This window comes from Oncorhynchus kisutch, linkage group LG10 (genome assembly GCF_002021735.2).
Source record: "Oncorhynchus kisutch isolate 150728-3 linkage group LG10, Okis_V2, whole genome shotgun sequence".
Taxonomy (NCBI): Eukaryota; Metazoa; Chordata; class Actinopteri; order Salmoniformes; family Salmonidae; genus Oncorhynchus; species Oncorhynchus kisutch.
This window is the reverse complement of record NC_034183.2, coordinates 8,078,775-8,093,689: the sequence shown is the minus strand read 5'-3', so window position 1 is coordinate 8,093,689 and position 14,915 is coordinate 8,078,775. Positions and strand designations below refer to the sequence as shown.

Here is a 14,915-nt window from a genome sequence, read left to right as displayed (position 1 = left end):
GTTGGGCCTGGTTCTAGACAGACAGACATGTTTGGCCTGCCTCTAGACAGACAGGTGTGTTTAGCCTGCCTCTAGACAGACAGGTATGTTTGGCCTGCCTCTAGACAGACAGGTGTGTTTAGCCTGCCTCTAGACAGACAGGTATGTTTGGCCTGCCTCTAGACAGACAGGTATGTTTGGCCTGCCTCTAGACAGACAGGTGCGTTTAGCCTGCCTCTAGACAGATAGGTGAGTTTGGCCTGCCTCTAGACAGACAGGTACGTTTAGCCTGCCTCTAGACAGGCATGTGCATTTGGCCTGCCTTGAGACAGACAGGTGCATTTGGCCTGCCTCTAGACAGACAGGTGCGTTTAGCCTGCCTCGAGACAGACAGGTGCATTTAGCCTGCCTCGAGACAGACAGGTGCATTTGGCCTGCCTCTAGACAGACAGGTGTGTTTAGCCTGCCTCTAGACAGACAGGTGCGTGCAGCCTGCTTCTAGACAGACAGGTATGTTTGGCCTGCCTCTAGACAGACAGGTGTGTTTAGCCTGCCTCTAGAGAGACAGGTGCGTTTAGCCTGCCTCTAGAGAGACAGGTGCGTTTAGCCTGCCTCTAGACCGACAGGTGAGTTTGGCCTACTTCTAGACAGACAGGTATGTTTGGCCTGCCTCTAGACAGACAGGTGCGTTTAGCCTGCCTCTAGACAGACAGGTGCGTTTAGCCTGCCTCGAGACAGACAGGTGCGTTTAGCCTGCCTCGAGACAGACAGGTGCATTTAGCCTGCCTCTAGACAGACAGGTGCGTTTAGCCTGTCTTGAGACAGACAGGTGTGTTTAGCCTGCCTCTAGACAGACAGGTGTGTTTAGCCTGCCTCTAGACAGACAGGTGCGTTTAGCCTGCCTTGAGACAGACAGGTGCGTTTAGCCTGCCTCGAGACAGACAGGTGTGTTTAGCCTGCCTCTAGACAGACAGGTGTGTTTAGCCTGCCTTGAGACAGACAGGTGCGTTTAGCCTGCCTCTAGACAGACAGGTGTGTTTAGCCTGCCTCTAGACAGACAGGTGTGTTTAGCCTGCCTCTAGACAGACAGGTGTGTTTAGCCTGCCTCGAGACAGACAGGTGCATTTGGCCTGCCTCTAGACAGACAGGTGTGTTTAGCCTGCCTCGAGACAGACAGGTGCATTTGGCCTGCCTCGAGACAGACAGGTGCATTTGGCCTGCCTCTAGACAGACAGGTGCGTTTAGCCTGCCTCTAGACAGACAGGTGCATTTGGCCTGCCTCTAGACAGACAGGTGTGTTTAGCCTGCCTCTAGACAGACAGGTGCATTTGGCCTGCCTCTAGACAGACAGGTGCATTTGGCCTGCCTCTAGACAGACAGGTGCATTTGGCCTGCCTCTAGACAGACAGGTGCATTTGGCCTGCCTCTAGACAGACAGGTGCATTTGGCCTGCCTCTAGACAGACAGGTGTGTTTAGCCTGCCTCTAGACAGACAGGTGCATTTGGCCTGCCTCTAGACAGACAGGTGCATTTGGCCTGCCTCTAGACAGACAGGTGCATTTGGCCTGCCTCTAGACAGACAGGTGCATTTGGCCTGCCTCTAGACAGACAGGTGCGTTTAGCCTGCCTCTAGACAGACAGGTGCATTTGGCCTGCCTCTAGACAGACAGGTGCATTTGGCCTGCCTCTAGACAGACAGGTGCATTTGGCCTGCCTCTAGACAGACAGGTGCATTTGGCCTGCCTCTAGACAGACAGGTGCATTTGGCCTGCCTCTAGACAGACAGGTGCATTTGGCCTGCCTCTAGACAGACAGGTGCATTTGGCCTGCCTCTAGACAGACAGGTGTGTTTAGCCTGCCTCTAGACAGACAGGTGTGTTTAGCCTGCCTCTAGACAGACAGGTGTGTTTAGCCTGCCTCTAGACAGACAGGTGTGTTTAGCCTGCCTCTAGACAGACAGGTGTGTTTAGCCTGCCTCTAGACAGACAGGTGTGTTTAGCCTGCCTCTAGACAGACAGGTGTGTTTAGCCTGCCTCTAGACAGACAGGTGTGTTTAGCCTGCCTCTAGACAGACAGGTGTGTTTAGCCTGCCTCTAGACAGACAGGTGTGTTTAGCCTGCCTCTAGACAGACAGGTGTGTTTAGCCTGCCTCTAGACAGACAGGTGTGTTTAGCCTGCCTCTAGACAGACAGGTGTGTTTAGCCTGCCTCTAGACAGACAGGTGTGTTTAGCCTGCCTCTAGACAGACAGGTGTGTTTAGCCTGCCTCTAGACAGACAGGTGTGTTTAGCCTGCCTCTAGACAGACAGGTGTGTTTAGCCTGCCTCTAGACAGACAGGTGTAAGGACAGCAGGTAGGCTAGCTAGCACACTGATACTTTAAAAATGCATATATTTTATGTAACCTTTATTTAAACTAGGCAAGTCAGTTAAGACCAAATTTGTATTTACAATGGCGGCCTACACCGGCCAAGCCCGGACAGCACTGGGCCAATTGTGCACCGCCCTATGGTTCCTCCCAATCACGGCCGGTTGTGATACAGCCTGGAATGGAACCAGGGTCTGTAGTGACACCTCTAGCAGGGAGATGCAGCACCTCAGTCCACTGCACAACTCCGGAGGCATTCAGGGAAAGATATGGCTCAAACAGTAATTGATACACAGTAACAGGATCTTGCCTTGTGAGAACAACACGTCTCTGTATCACATACAAATAAAGTTCCATTGAATCTGAACAATGGGATTATGAGCCAGCTTGCTGAATCATTCAATAATTAGCAGGTATGATAAAATAGGTCCACTGTGGAAGCTTCCACATCACTAGGTTCCAGTAGGCTGTAGTGGTCCACTCTAAACGTATCAACAGAATATAATTGAATTGAATAGAACATCTCCTATCCCAGTAGGCTGTAGGGGTCCCTTCTAAAAGTATAAACAGAACGGAATAGAACAGAATAGAATAGAAGCTGCCATCCCACTAGGCTGTAGTGTTCCATTCTAAATGTATCAACAGAACAGAATAGAAGCTTCCATCCCACTAGGCTGTAGTGTTCCATTCTAAATGTATCAACAGAACAGAATAGAAGCTTCCATCCCACTAGGCTGTAGTGTTCCATTCTAAATGTATCAACAGAACAGAATAGAAGCTTCCATCCCACTAGGCTGTAGTGTTCCATTCTAAATGTATCAACAGAACAGAATAGAAGCTTCCATCCCACTAGGCTGTAGTGTTCCATTCTAAATGTATCAACAGAACAGAATAGAAGCTTCCATCCCACTAGGCTGTAGTGTTCCATTCTAAATGTATCAACAGAACAGAATAGAAGCTTCCATCCCACTAGGCTGTAGTGTTCCATTCTAAACCTTTTATCTAAAGACTTAGAAGAGGTGAAACACATCTCAACTCAGCTCTATAGGGACTGGATGCAGTGGGGGGGGGCTATTTCAGAGTAAAGTACGACCCCATTGAGAATGAAATCAATTCCATTCCACAGTGCCTTGTTGTGCGTCTCTCTCTCTCTCTGTGAAGAGTTAACCAATCAACTCTTCTTTTCAAGGATAGGGGGCGACATTAGACACATGCAGCAAAATGGACTGGTGGAGCTACTCTGACTGGAAAAAGTCAAGGGGTCTGAATACTTGCCGAATGCACGGTAGTTTCAGCAAAGAGGAAGAGGTGAAGCGAGAGGTCTCACTCTCGCCAAAATCTGTCCAGTGTAAAACCAGTACGTTTCTATGGGAATAATAAGCAGACCTAAGCTTTTCACCTGCCTTCCTGCCTTTGGAATGCAGATTTTTAGGGTGAAGAGATGAATATCTCATCATTATATACAGATGGTTTCAGCCTCTAGTGAATTGGAAAGGAAAGTTGTTGGGCGCACAGTGCACTGTTAGGATGCTGGATTACCCTAAAGTAAATTCCATAATTTCGCCAAAATTATCTAAATCATTCCTGCCAACAACAAAAAAATGATTCTAAATACTTCACGAGGGAGCATGACTTAATGAGGATCATTAGCTTCTTTAACAAACAAACCAAAAAATTGCTGTGGATTGTTTAAAATCAAAGTGTGTTTGGGAAGCCAGCAATTTGGGCAGTGAGCGTGGGAACACGTCTAGCAGATTGAGTTGCGGCTGTCGGAGAAAAGCGTCAAAAATATGTGTGAAGATAAATGTGTTTTAAGAACATTTTATATTTTAAAATGTAGCTTCAAGAACGGGGGGGGTATGGTTATGGTATGGTGTGTGGGGGGGGGGTATGGTATGGTGTGGTGGGGGGGGGGGGGGGGGGGTATGGTTATGGTATGGTGTGTGGGGGGGGGGGGGGGGTATGGTATGGTGTGTGGGGGGGGGGGGGGGTATGGTTATGGTATGGTGTGTGGGGGGGGGGGGGGGGATAGGGTATGGTGTGTGGGGGGGGGGGGGTGGGGGGGGGGGGTTATATGGTTATGGTATGGTGTTGTGTGGGGGGGGGGGGGGGGGGTATGGGGGGGGGGGGGTCGGGGGGGGGTATGGTATGGTATGGTGTGTGGCGGGGGGGGGGGGGTATGGTTTATGGTATGGTGTGTGGGGGGGGGGGGGGTATAGGTTTCATGGTATTGTGTGTGTGGGGGGGGGGGGGGGGTATGGTTATGGTATGGTGTGTGTGAGGGGGGGGGGGGGTATGGTTATGGTATGGTGGTGTGTGTGGGGGGGGGGGGGGTATGGTATGGACTATGGGGTGTGTGTGGGGGGGGGGGTATGGTTATGGTATGGTGTGGGGGTGGGGGGGGGTGGGGGGGAGGGGTATGGTTATGGTATGGTGTGGGGGGGGGGGGGGGGGGTATGGTTATGGTATGGTGTGTGGGGGGGGGGGGGGTATGGTTATGGTATGGTGTGGGGGGGGGGGGGTATGGTTATGGTATGGTGTGGTGTGGGGGGGGGGGGGGGTATGGTTATGGTATGGTGTGGGGGGGGGGGGGGGTATGGGTATGGTATGGTATGTGTGGGGGGGGGGGGGTATGGTTATGGTATGGTGTGGTGTGGGGGGGGGGGGGTATGGTTTATGGTATGGTGTGTGGGGGGGGGGGGGGTATGGTTATGGTATGGTGTGGGGGGGGGGGGGGGGGTATGGTGTGGGGGGGGTATGGTTATGGTATGGTGTGTGGGGGGGGGGGGGGGTATGGTTATGGTATGGTGTGTGGGGGGGGGGGGGTATGGTTATGGTATGGTGTGTGGGGGGGGGGGGTATGGTTATGGTATGGTGTGGGGGGGGGGGGGGGTATGGTGTGGGGGGGGTATGGTTATGGTATGGTGTGGGGGGGGGGGGGGGGGGGGTATGGTTATGGTATGGTGTGTGTGGGGGGGGGGGGGTATGGTTATGGTATGGTGTGTGGGGGGGGGGGGGTATGGTTATGGTATGGTGTGTGGGGGGGGGGGGGTATGGTTATGGTATGGTGGGGGGGGGGGGGGTATGGTGTGGGGGGGGTATGGTGTGGGGGGGGGGGGGATATGGTGTGTCTCCAGAATGCATAAATATGTAGGAAAGTGCCCATTTTGTCAACATCTTTTTTCCGTTTAACTTTGAACTCCCCACTTACACCACTTGTTTTTTCATCGCCTCACACAAGTCAACAAAGTCTGTTTTTTTGTTTGTTGTAACACTCCATTGTGAATGATAATTCCTCAGTATTTATTTATCTTTCCAACAGTCCCGGCCTCAAAAAATCACTAAGCCTCAGTGTGAAAGAGCAAAATATCATGATCCCATATACCCAGTGGAAACATCTTTCTGTCCCGAGCTCACTGGCGCAGGAAACTTTTAGGGCCTGGAATAGGCTAGTTGCTACGATGTTGCAAGTTTTAGCGACAGTTTCCAGGCAGACCCTGTGATGATTTAATACAATGTTGAACTTCACTAGCAATAGCTCAAGTCAAGACATATTTTTAAAAAGGGAGGCAGACAGATGGAGAAAAGAGATTAATTTGATTGAAATAACTGTTTTCTACTGTTTTTATTTCTCAGTTTTAGGCTAATATGGTATCTTACTTAGTTGATGATGGAAATTATAGGTCTCCTGCTTCATTGGCCTGTAGGCTATCTCTGAGTTCTAAGGGAATTATAGGTCTCCTGCCTCATTGGCCTATAGGCTATCTCTGAGTTCTAAGGGAATTATAGGTCTCCTGCCTCATTGGCCTATAAGCTATCTCTGAGTTCTATGGAATTATAGCTCTACTGCCTCATTGGCCTATAGGCTATCTCTGAATTCTATGGGAATTATAGGTCTCCTGCCTCATTGGCCTATAGGCTATCTTTGAATTCTATGGGAATTATAGGTCTCCTGCCTCATTGGCCTATAGGCTATCTCTGAATTCTAAGGGAATTATAGGTCTCCTGCCTCATTGGCCTATAGGCTATCTCTGAATTCTAAGGGAATTATAGGTCTCCTGCCTCATTGGCCTATAGGCTATCTCTGAATTCTAAGGGAATTATAGGTCTCCTGCCTCATTGGCCTATAGGCTATCTCTGAATTCTAAGGGAATTATAGGTCTCCTGCCTCATTGGCCTATAGGCTATCTCTGAGTTCTATGCTCTCGTGTCTTTAGCCGCCAATGGATCACAGAGTATCAATCTGTCTGTATGACAGAGGCGACTACTCTCACCGTAGTTCATTTTAAATTGTAACATTTTTATCATTTTACTTCAGATTCTAAGTATTAACCACACGACAATGATTTTGAGAAACCAAAAACGTAATTATTGAAATGGAACTGTTCCACGAAGATGTACATATAGAAATTATCTTAACTGGCACACGGATAGGTAGAAATGGTAGGATAAACTGTAAGCTTCCCTAAACAAACAACAAAAGGTGAACGTGCAAGTGTGTGCACATATAGGAGTTCCAGTGAAATAACAGGGCCCGTCTACGGGGCCATCCAACTGATCTGTTCCGGCGCCGAGTCTGGCCTACTCAAATACCTGGCTCAAACAGAGGGATGATATGTTAGCTAGCTGGCTATGGCTAGCTGGCTAACCCCCCATGATGGGTATAGGGAACAGTATCATGTAGTAGACCAAACCTATCCATGTTACATTGAACTGGGTGAATGGAATGTGAATAGCAGTCATCCAATATGCTGTAATAGAAACAAGGCCATGCTCATTAAAAAATGATTGTCCTCCCTCATCTTAAACAGCACCAACCGCCACTAGTGATGTACCATGACCTGACCAGTCGCAGGTGAATGTACTATTAATGTAGCCTACTTGTTATTTGAAATGACAAGGAGGAAGAACGTTTTGGGCTGGTAGGACATAGACTATGGATGGTCGATGATATCACAGCTTACTTTACTGTGCATGATGATTTCTGAATCCTGCCCCTCTCCTTTAACCTTCTGTACGTATTTGTCCTTGTTATAAACCAACCAACGGCCCCTCGGATCACGTTCAAGTCCCCTTCACATTCTAATGACGATTTAACGGTCATAAAGATTTAACGTACAAACTACAAAATGTACTTTGTGGACACAGATTTAACTAGTCTAAATGTTTATCTTGATGTTTAATTTTAAAGTAGTAGTGTTTATATTAACAACGGAAACCATCAAAGATATGGTTTATTGACCGTTTATAACAAATGGCTCGCATGGGAGATATTATTCCGTTCTAATTTCATTACATTTAAAGCCTTTATTCTGTCCTTCTATTCACTGCATTGACTGGGTATGAACATAAATAATTAAATAAAAGATATAAGAGGGGGTTCTATTTTCTACTATGCACTGAAAATCATGTGGATAAAATAAGTCAATATTCACTGCAATGATTTGACGCACAAAATTACAATCCTGAGCAACGATATGATTTTAAAGCTTAATCAATGTGTCTCCAGTCAAAAACCCGCATGAAGCCATGATGTCCCGGTATTTCTATCAATCCGCAGGCAGGCAGGCGTGCACTTCACATTCTTACCGTTCTGTGAGGAGACCAAATGAAGCATCAGCACTCCAATGAACGCCACTGAGACCGACATCATTTCTGCTCTTCTTTTTTCAGCTAGCATCGACTCGGGTGGACGATTGTAGATGCCGGTAGCGGGGAAATTGGGTGTGGTGGGGTGGTCTGAATGATTGTGTGAGTGGACCGGGTTACCGGGTAGATACGGAGCTGATGGAAGAGCGGCCCCGTCTAATTCTCCAATCAGGTCACGCAAAAACAGCGGCGCGCTCGCTCACCAGAAGGGTGCTGACGCCACCTGTGCAGTGCCTGGTGCGCAGTGATAAAATGGTCAGTGCCTAACCTTAACCCCTGCTCTTACCCTAGCCTTAACAATAACTCTTACCATTTTACATTTCACCTGCAATAGGGGGGTAGAGAGATCCCAGGTGGAACAATTTAATCATGGTTTGTGCTTAAGCAACTACATTTCTCACCCACCATGGCTAATCCCGCGAGACCACATATTGTAGGCTGCCCACATACAATTCATACATAAATATTAGCCGTCTACAAGGTGCCAAATTACCTGCGGTAGGAAGGAAGGAAGGATGGAGAGAAGGCCAGAAGGATAGAGAGGTGAGGAGGGAAGGAAGGAAGGAAGGAAGGAGGGAGGGAGGGAGGGAGGGAGGGAGGGAGGGAGGGAGGGAGGGAGGGAGGGAGGGAGGGAGGGAGGGAGGGAGGGAGGGAGGGAGGGAGGGAGGGAGGGAAAAAACTCATGAATATCCATGAGTCGTGACATAGAACCCGTCGGGTGATTGGTTGAGCCTTCTTGAGTGCATGAAGTCACTCTGAGCCCTTACCAAAACATACAACATGGCGGACAATTTCTCTCGCCTTGGATCTGAAACCAGTAGTAACCACCAACTTCAATCAGTTATTATTAGTAACAATTGAAATACGAATCTGACAATCCCGCCGAGGAGGGCATGCTACGGTGTTTGATTCATATCAGGCATTTTCTTATGAAACTCAACTAGCTCGACATGCCAGGGGACATACTGTAGGCTTCCGGAGCCAGCGGGTTAGCTAGTTATTATTCCACCATGGGCAACAACAACTAGATACCAGTTCGTTTTCAGCTAAATATGTTCCAACTCATAGTTAGTTTATCCAGTGACCACCGCATTTAGAAGAATAGCACCTGACGCAAATCTAGCAAGCTGGCTGGCTAGCATGCTAACTCACACTGGCCATGCAGTAGTCAATACTGTTTGTGGAAAGGTGAAGAAAAAATAAACTATTCGTTTTCCCCCTTTTTTGAATGATCGGACAGTGAAACTAAAATGGATTGTTAGCTAGCTGGTGGTGGTTTCATTTATTTCCCAATTAATTTGGTGATCAAGCTGAAGCTGTGTTTCACAGCTCGGTCGGCGCTAACTGCTTCATGTTATGCCGGCAGGTTTGCCAGTTCAAAAATGTCTAGACTAACCTAACCACTCAAAACCCACCCACAAGGCCTGAAAACTGTCCCAATATGGGGGGGTTTCGCAGCAAGAGGGAGTTGCCACATTTAACCAATAAACCCCATTTTCATAACATTACCGAGATAATTAAGAAGGAATATCTACGTAACTAACGACGTAATGATCAAAATTAGTTTTTCCTTCAGAATAATAATTATTGCGAGCTAGCGTAAACTACACTCGCCAGATAATTTTCCATTAATGGAAGTCGATTTAACAAGTTTGACTGCTATGATTAAACAATAAGGCATGAGGAGGTGTGGTAAATGGCCAATATACCTTGGCAAAGGGCTGTTCTTAGAGTGCCTGGACACGGCCCTTGTATATTGGCCATATATCACAAACCCCCGAGGTGACTTATTGCTATTATAAACGGGTTACCAACGTAATTAGAGCAGTAAAAATGTTTTGTCATACCCGTGGTATACGGCTGTTAGCCAATCATCATTCAAGGCTCGAACCACCCGGTTTATAATTGTAAATAAATCCCTTTTGGCGTGTGCATAACTAAATGCGACTGGAGAGTTTGAGTGATGAAAGTTGGACAGAGGTTCTCGAAATCAGCGCAAGAAACACTTGGTTGAACTTTTTATAAAATAAGGCAATTGTGCCTTATTATGTTCCATATGTTAAGACTACAACCCGTTATAAATTGCCTATTCGAACGATTGACTTGTCAAGATGACCCCACCACAGTCTGAAACAGACACACAGACACCTGGCTAAGCCCTGACCTCAGTTTGCAGTCAGGCTTTACTGGGACTTTTAATCCAATTTCACTGTCAACTCAGCCGTCCAACAGCATTAGTACATGGTGGCAATCATTCTGGAAATGATCGATCTTATCTTGTGTCTGAATGACCAAAACATTTCTCTCTCCTAGGCTAAATGATAAACACTAGGCCTACTGTAAACCCTTCATGTTAACTTTACATGACACCTTCCATTGCTTTTTGACCATCCCTGAAAGAATTAGGCCTACAATTAATTGCAAGATCATACAAAGGTAAAGTTGCAAGGCAATGACAGAAAACTTTCAACACAAATGTGGTTCATATGTATACAGTACAAGCATGAATCGATTCATTGCTACCCCATATTTCAGGTAAATCAGCAAAAAGAAAGAACCAATTTGTGGTCTGAATGTTGTCCAAGCGTTCCTAGAACAGTGCAGTTCTGCTGCCACCTAATGTACAGATACTGTAGATCAGTGGTGGGGGAAAAAAGTCTCAAGTATTAAACTTGAGTAAAAATTAAAAAGCCAGGAGCACAGTCCAACACTCAGACATTCATTTACAAACAAAGCATTTGTGTTTAGTGAGTCGCCAGATCAGAGGCAGTAGAGATGACCAGAGATGTTCTCTGTTTAGTGAGTCCTCCAGATCAGAGGGACTAGGGATGACCAGAGATGTTCTCTGTTTAGTGAGTCCTCCAGATCAGAGGGACTAGGGATGACCAGAGATGTTCTCTGTTTAGTGAGTCCGCCAGATAAGAGGGACTAGGGATGACCAGAGATGTTCTCTTGACAAAGTGCATGACCTTTGGACCATTTTCCTGTCAAATTGTAACGAGTAATTTTGGGTGTCAGGGAAAATGTATGGAGTGAAATATACGTTCCTTTCTTTGGGAATGTAGTGAATTAAAAGTAAAAGTTGTCAAAAATGTAAATAGTAAAGTACACATACCCCCAAAAAACTACTTAAATAGTACTTGAAAGTATTTTTACTTAAATACTTTACACCGCTGCTGTAGATGACCCCGACAAAGATTGACATTTTATTTAACTAGGCAAGTCAGTTAACAAATTCTTATTTACAATAACGGCCTACCGGGGAACAGTGTGTTAACTGCCTTGTTCAGGAGCAGAACAACAGAACAACAATCCAGCAACCTTTTGCTTACTGGCCCAACGCTCTAACCACTAGGCTACCTGCCGCCCTGCTGACAGTGTATGATAAATAATACTTCTGATGTTTTGTTTTTTTAAACACAAAAAAAACAACACTTGTTCTCATTTGAATCTGACGTTTATCGCAACGAGTAGCATCGCAAAAATAAAACGGAAATAGATCTACCAAATCAACTAGTCATTTCTTTTTTTATATATATATATATATATATATATATATATATATATATATATATATTTACATATGAACAAAATAGACACTCAAATCAATGATACAAATCATGGATGCTATATTAGACACTCAGTGATAAACACAACACAACGAAGAGTAGAAAGAGTAGCTGCTGCCTTGGTATGTTATGGTCTGCCTTGGCAGCAGCTAATGGGGATCCAGAATATATACAATACTACTGTATATACTTGTCCAGATATCGTTTTTTTTATGGATCTAATAAAAACTTATTTTAATGTTATGGTAATTACTAATGTATACACATTGTATTAAATATCTAACATTTTGATATGGCTGTGGTCTACTATAGAGTTTCCTTTAAATGACATTTGTCTTCTTTAAAAAAAAATTAAAGCATCTTTTCAGATAGCGTTCCTTGAATAACGTTTTAGATCAATAAGATACGCATCATATCTTATGGGACTTTACTGTTGCGAGTAAAAGTACACACCCTTTGCACAGTCCTTAAAATTACGTCTCAAATACTTTAGTTTCTTCCCCCTACCGATGTACACAACTCACTACACAACACTACACACAACCCACTACATAACTTACTATACAACCCACTACACACAACTCACTACACAACCCACTACATAACCTACTACACAACCCACTACACAACCTACTATAAAACACACTACACAACCTACTATAAATCCCACTACATAACCTACTACACACAACCCACTACACAACCTACTATAAAACCCACTACATAACCTACTACACAACCTACTACATAACCCACTACATAGCCTACTACACAACCCACTACATAACCTACAACACAACCTACTACATAACCTACTACATAACCTAATACATAACCCACTACACAACCTACTACACAGCCCACTACATAACCTACTACATAACTTACTATACAACCCACTACACAACCTACTATAAAACCCACTACATAACCTACTACATAACCTACTACACAACCTACTACATAACCCACTACATAACCTACTGCACAACCACCTACACAACCCACTATAAAACCCACTACATAACCTACTGTACAACCCACTACATAACCTAATATAAAACCCACTACATAACCTACTACACAACCTACTACATAACCCACTACATAACCTACTGTACAACCCACTACACACAACTCACTACACAGTGTTTTTGGCATTACAATTTTTGTTATTGTACCACTTACAAACACAACTCTAACTCAGAGATAGGTATTCAGAAGACTTAGAGGAAACTCTGCCATTTTACCTGGGCTTTGCTCCTTTCATATTTCTTTTGATCCTGACACAACCCCAAGTCCCTGCCGGTGACAAGCATACCCATAACATGATGCAGCCACCACAATATTGCAAGATAACATGATGCTGCCACCAAAATACTTGAACATAGAGGATTTCACTTTGTATTCTTTTTTATTGGATTTGACCCAACCCTGTACTTTGAATCTTTTTTATTGGATTTGACCCAACCCTGTACTTTGAATCTTTTTTATTGGATTTGACCCAACCCTGTACTTTGAATCTTTTTTATTGGATTTGACCCAACCCTGTACTTTGAATCTTTTTTATTGGATTTGACCCAACCCTGTACTTTGAATCTTTTTTATTGGATTTGACCCAACCCTGTACTTTGAATCTTTTTTATTGGATTTGACCCAACCCTGTACTTTGAATCTTTTTTATTGGATTTGACCCAACCCTGTACTTTGAATCTTTTTTATTGGATTTGACCCAACCCTGTACTTTGAATCTTTTTTATTGGATTTGACCCAACCCTGTACTTTGAATCTTTTTTATTGGATTTGACCCAACCCTGTACTTTGAATCTTTTTTATTTTACATTTTTTTATATTTTTAATTTACCGTGTTACTTAACTGCGTTTTTGCAAATGTTTGAATATTGCTGTTCGTCAATGACTCCCAACCAAATTTACTGAGCTTGAGCTGAGCAATTTTGACAAACACAATGGATAAATGTGGCCAAGAGTTGTGCAAAGTTGGTAGAATCTAATTCACAATGACTCACAGCTGTAATGGCTGCCAAAGGTGCTTTTGTTTTTAATTTTTAATTAACTTGGAAAATGATTTCAAATGTTTCCTTCACTTTAGAAATGTGGAATAGGTTGTGCACATCGGTAGGAAAGAAATCTAATTTGATAAAATGTTTAGATTTTCTTTTAAGGCAGCAAAATGTGAAGACTGTGCAAGGGGTGTGTAGACTTCCACTAAGCACTGTATGCGTCCCTCCACAATATATATTACATATTTAAATGTCAACCCTCAACATATATAATACCATATGCACAGAACATTCCGGATTCACATCTGCATACAATATACAGGTGTAGGATCTTAATTTGATCACCATGTTGTTGCAGGACACGTCGTGCTCAGCAGGAAATGCAAACTTGGATTGTATTCAAGGTTTAAAAAGGCTTCCACTTAAAAATGTCAGACTTAATTTGCCCTAACTAAAAATGTATCAACCGATGCAAAAATATCCATTAATTATAATCCACACAATAATAAAAATGTCCTATTGCTGCAGGATTAGTTTCCTGCTGTGAGAAACTGGGCAAATTAAGATCCTAAACCTGTAGAGACATCACATTCCCGTGACATAAACTTTCCCTTCACTCTATAGCACCCACCCTCTCTCGGGGTCTGAGGGAGGGTTCATCTCCCTGGACACCATGTCTGTCAGCCCCACAGGGCCAATGGGTTGTATAAACCCAGACACAGCGGCTACGCCTTCCTTTGATGTCAACCAACGAGACCAGAAATGTGTATTCTGTGCCTCGAGGGCAAAGCCTTCCCACAAAACCAGTGTTAACCATCATGCATCACTGGAGCTCCTGCATGTCTGCATATTCTACCACCGCTCTCCTCTCTCAGACTTCTCAGTCTCTGTTCACACTTTATGTAGTGTCATCTAGTATGGAAAGGAGGCAACAATGGCTCTCCCGACTGAAGAGTGAATTCGGCAACAGCCCCTTGGTCTCCAACGTGGCTTTCGGCTTCATCCTGATGGGCTTGGAGAAGCTGGTTGAGCTGGAGTTCGAGTGTCCGTGCGACCCTAAATGGAACGGGCTGTTTTCTTCCGCCTTCTTCGTCATTCCAGCTATCATGGCCTTCATGCTGATGCTAATCATCCAGGACTGCAGGTACGACCTGAGCGGCTGCCCCAGGACAGTGTCCATCTCCAGCCTGGTTCCGCCCATCGTCTGGCTGATCCTGCTCTTCCTGGATGGACAGTACTTTGCGTGCGCGCTAACAGACTGGAACGGCAGGTTTGTGATTGTTGACAAGGCGGCTCCTCAGAAGTGGTGTGAGCCGCCGCATGACGATGGC

The 14,915-nt window shown here is 45.0% G+C and overlaps 1 protein-coding gene across 2 annotated transcripts in view; it reads right to left on the bottom strand.

Moving 5' to 3' along the window:
- LOC109898258 (neuroplastin-like) overlaps nt 1-8,230 on the bottom strand; it is a 49,374-nt gene extending 41,144 nt beyond the window's left edge. For both annotated transcript variants that reach the window (XM_031833004.1, XM_031833005.1), the window contains exon 1: nt 7,935-8,230. In XM_031833004.1, the coding sequence (XP_031688864.1) occupies nt 7,935-8,025 (91 nt within the window). In that variant the 5' untranslated portion in view covers nt 8,026-8,230. The remainder of the gene's footprint in view (nt 1-7,934) is intronic.
- Nucleotides 8,231-14,915: the final 6,685 nt, after the last annotated feature.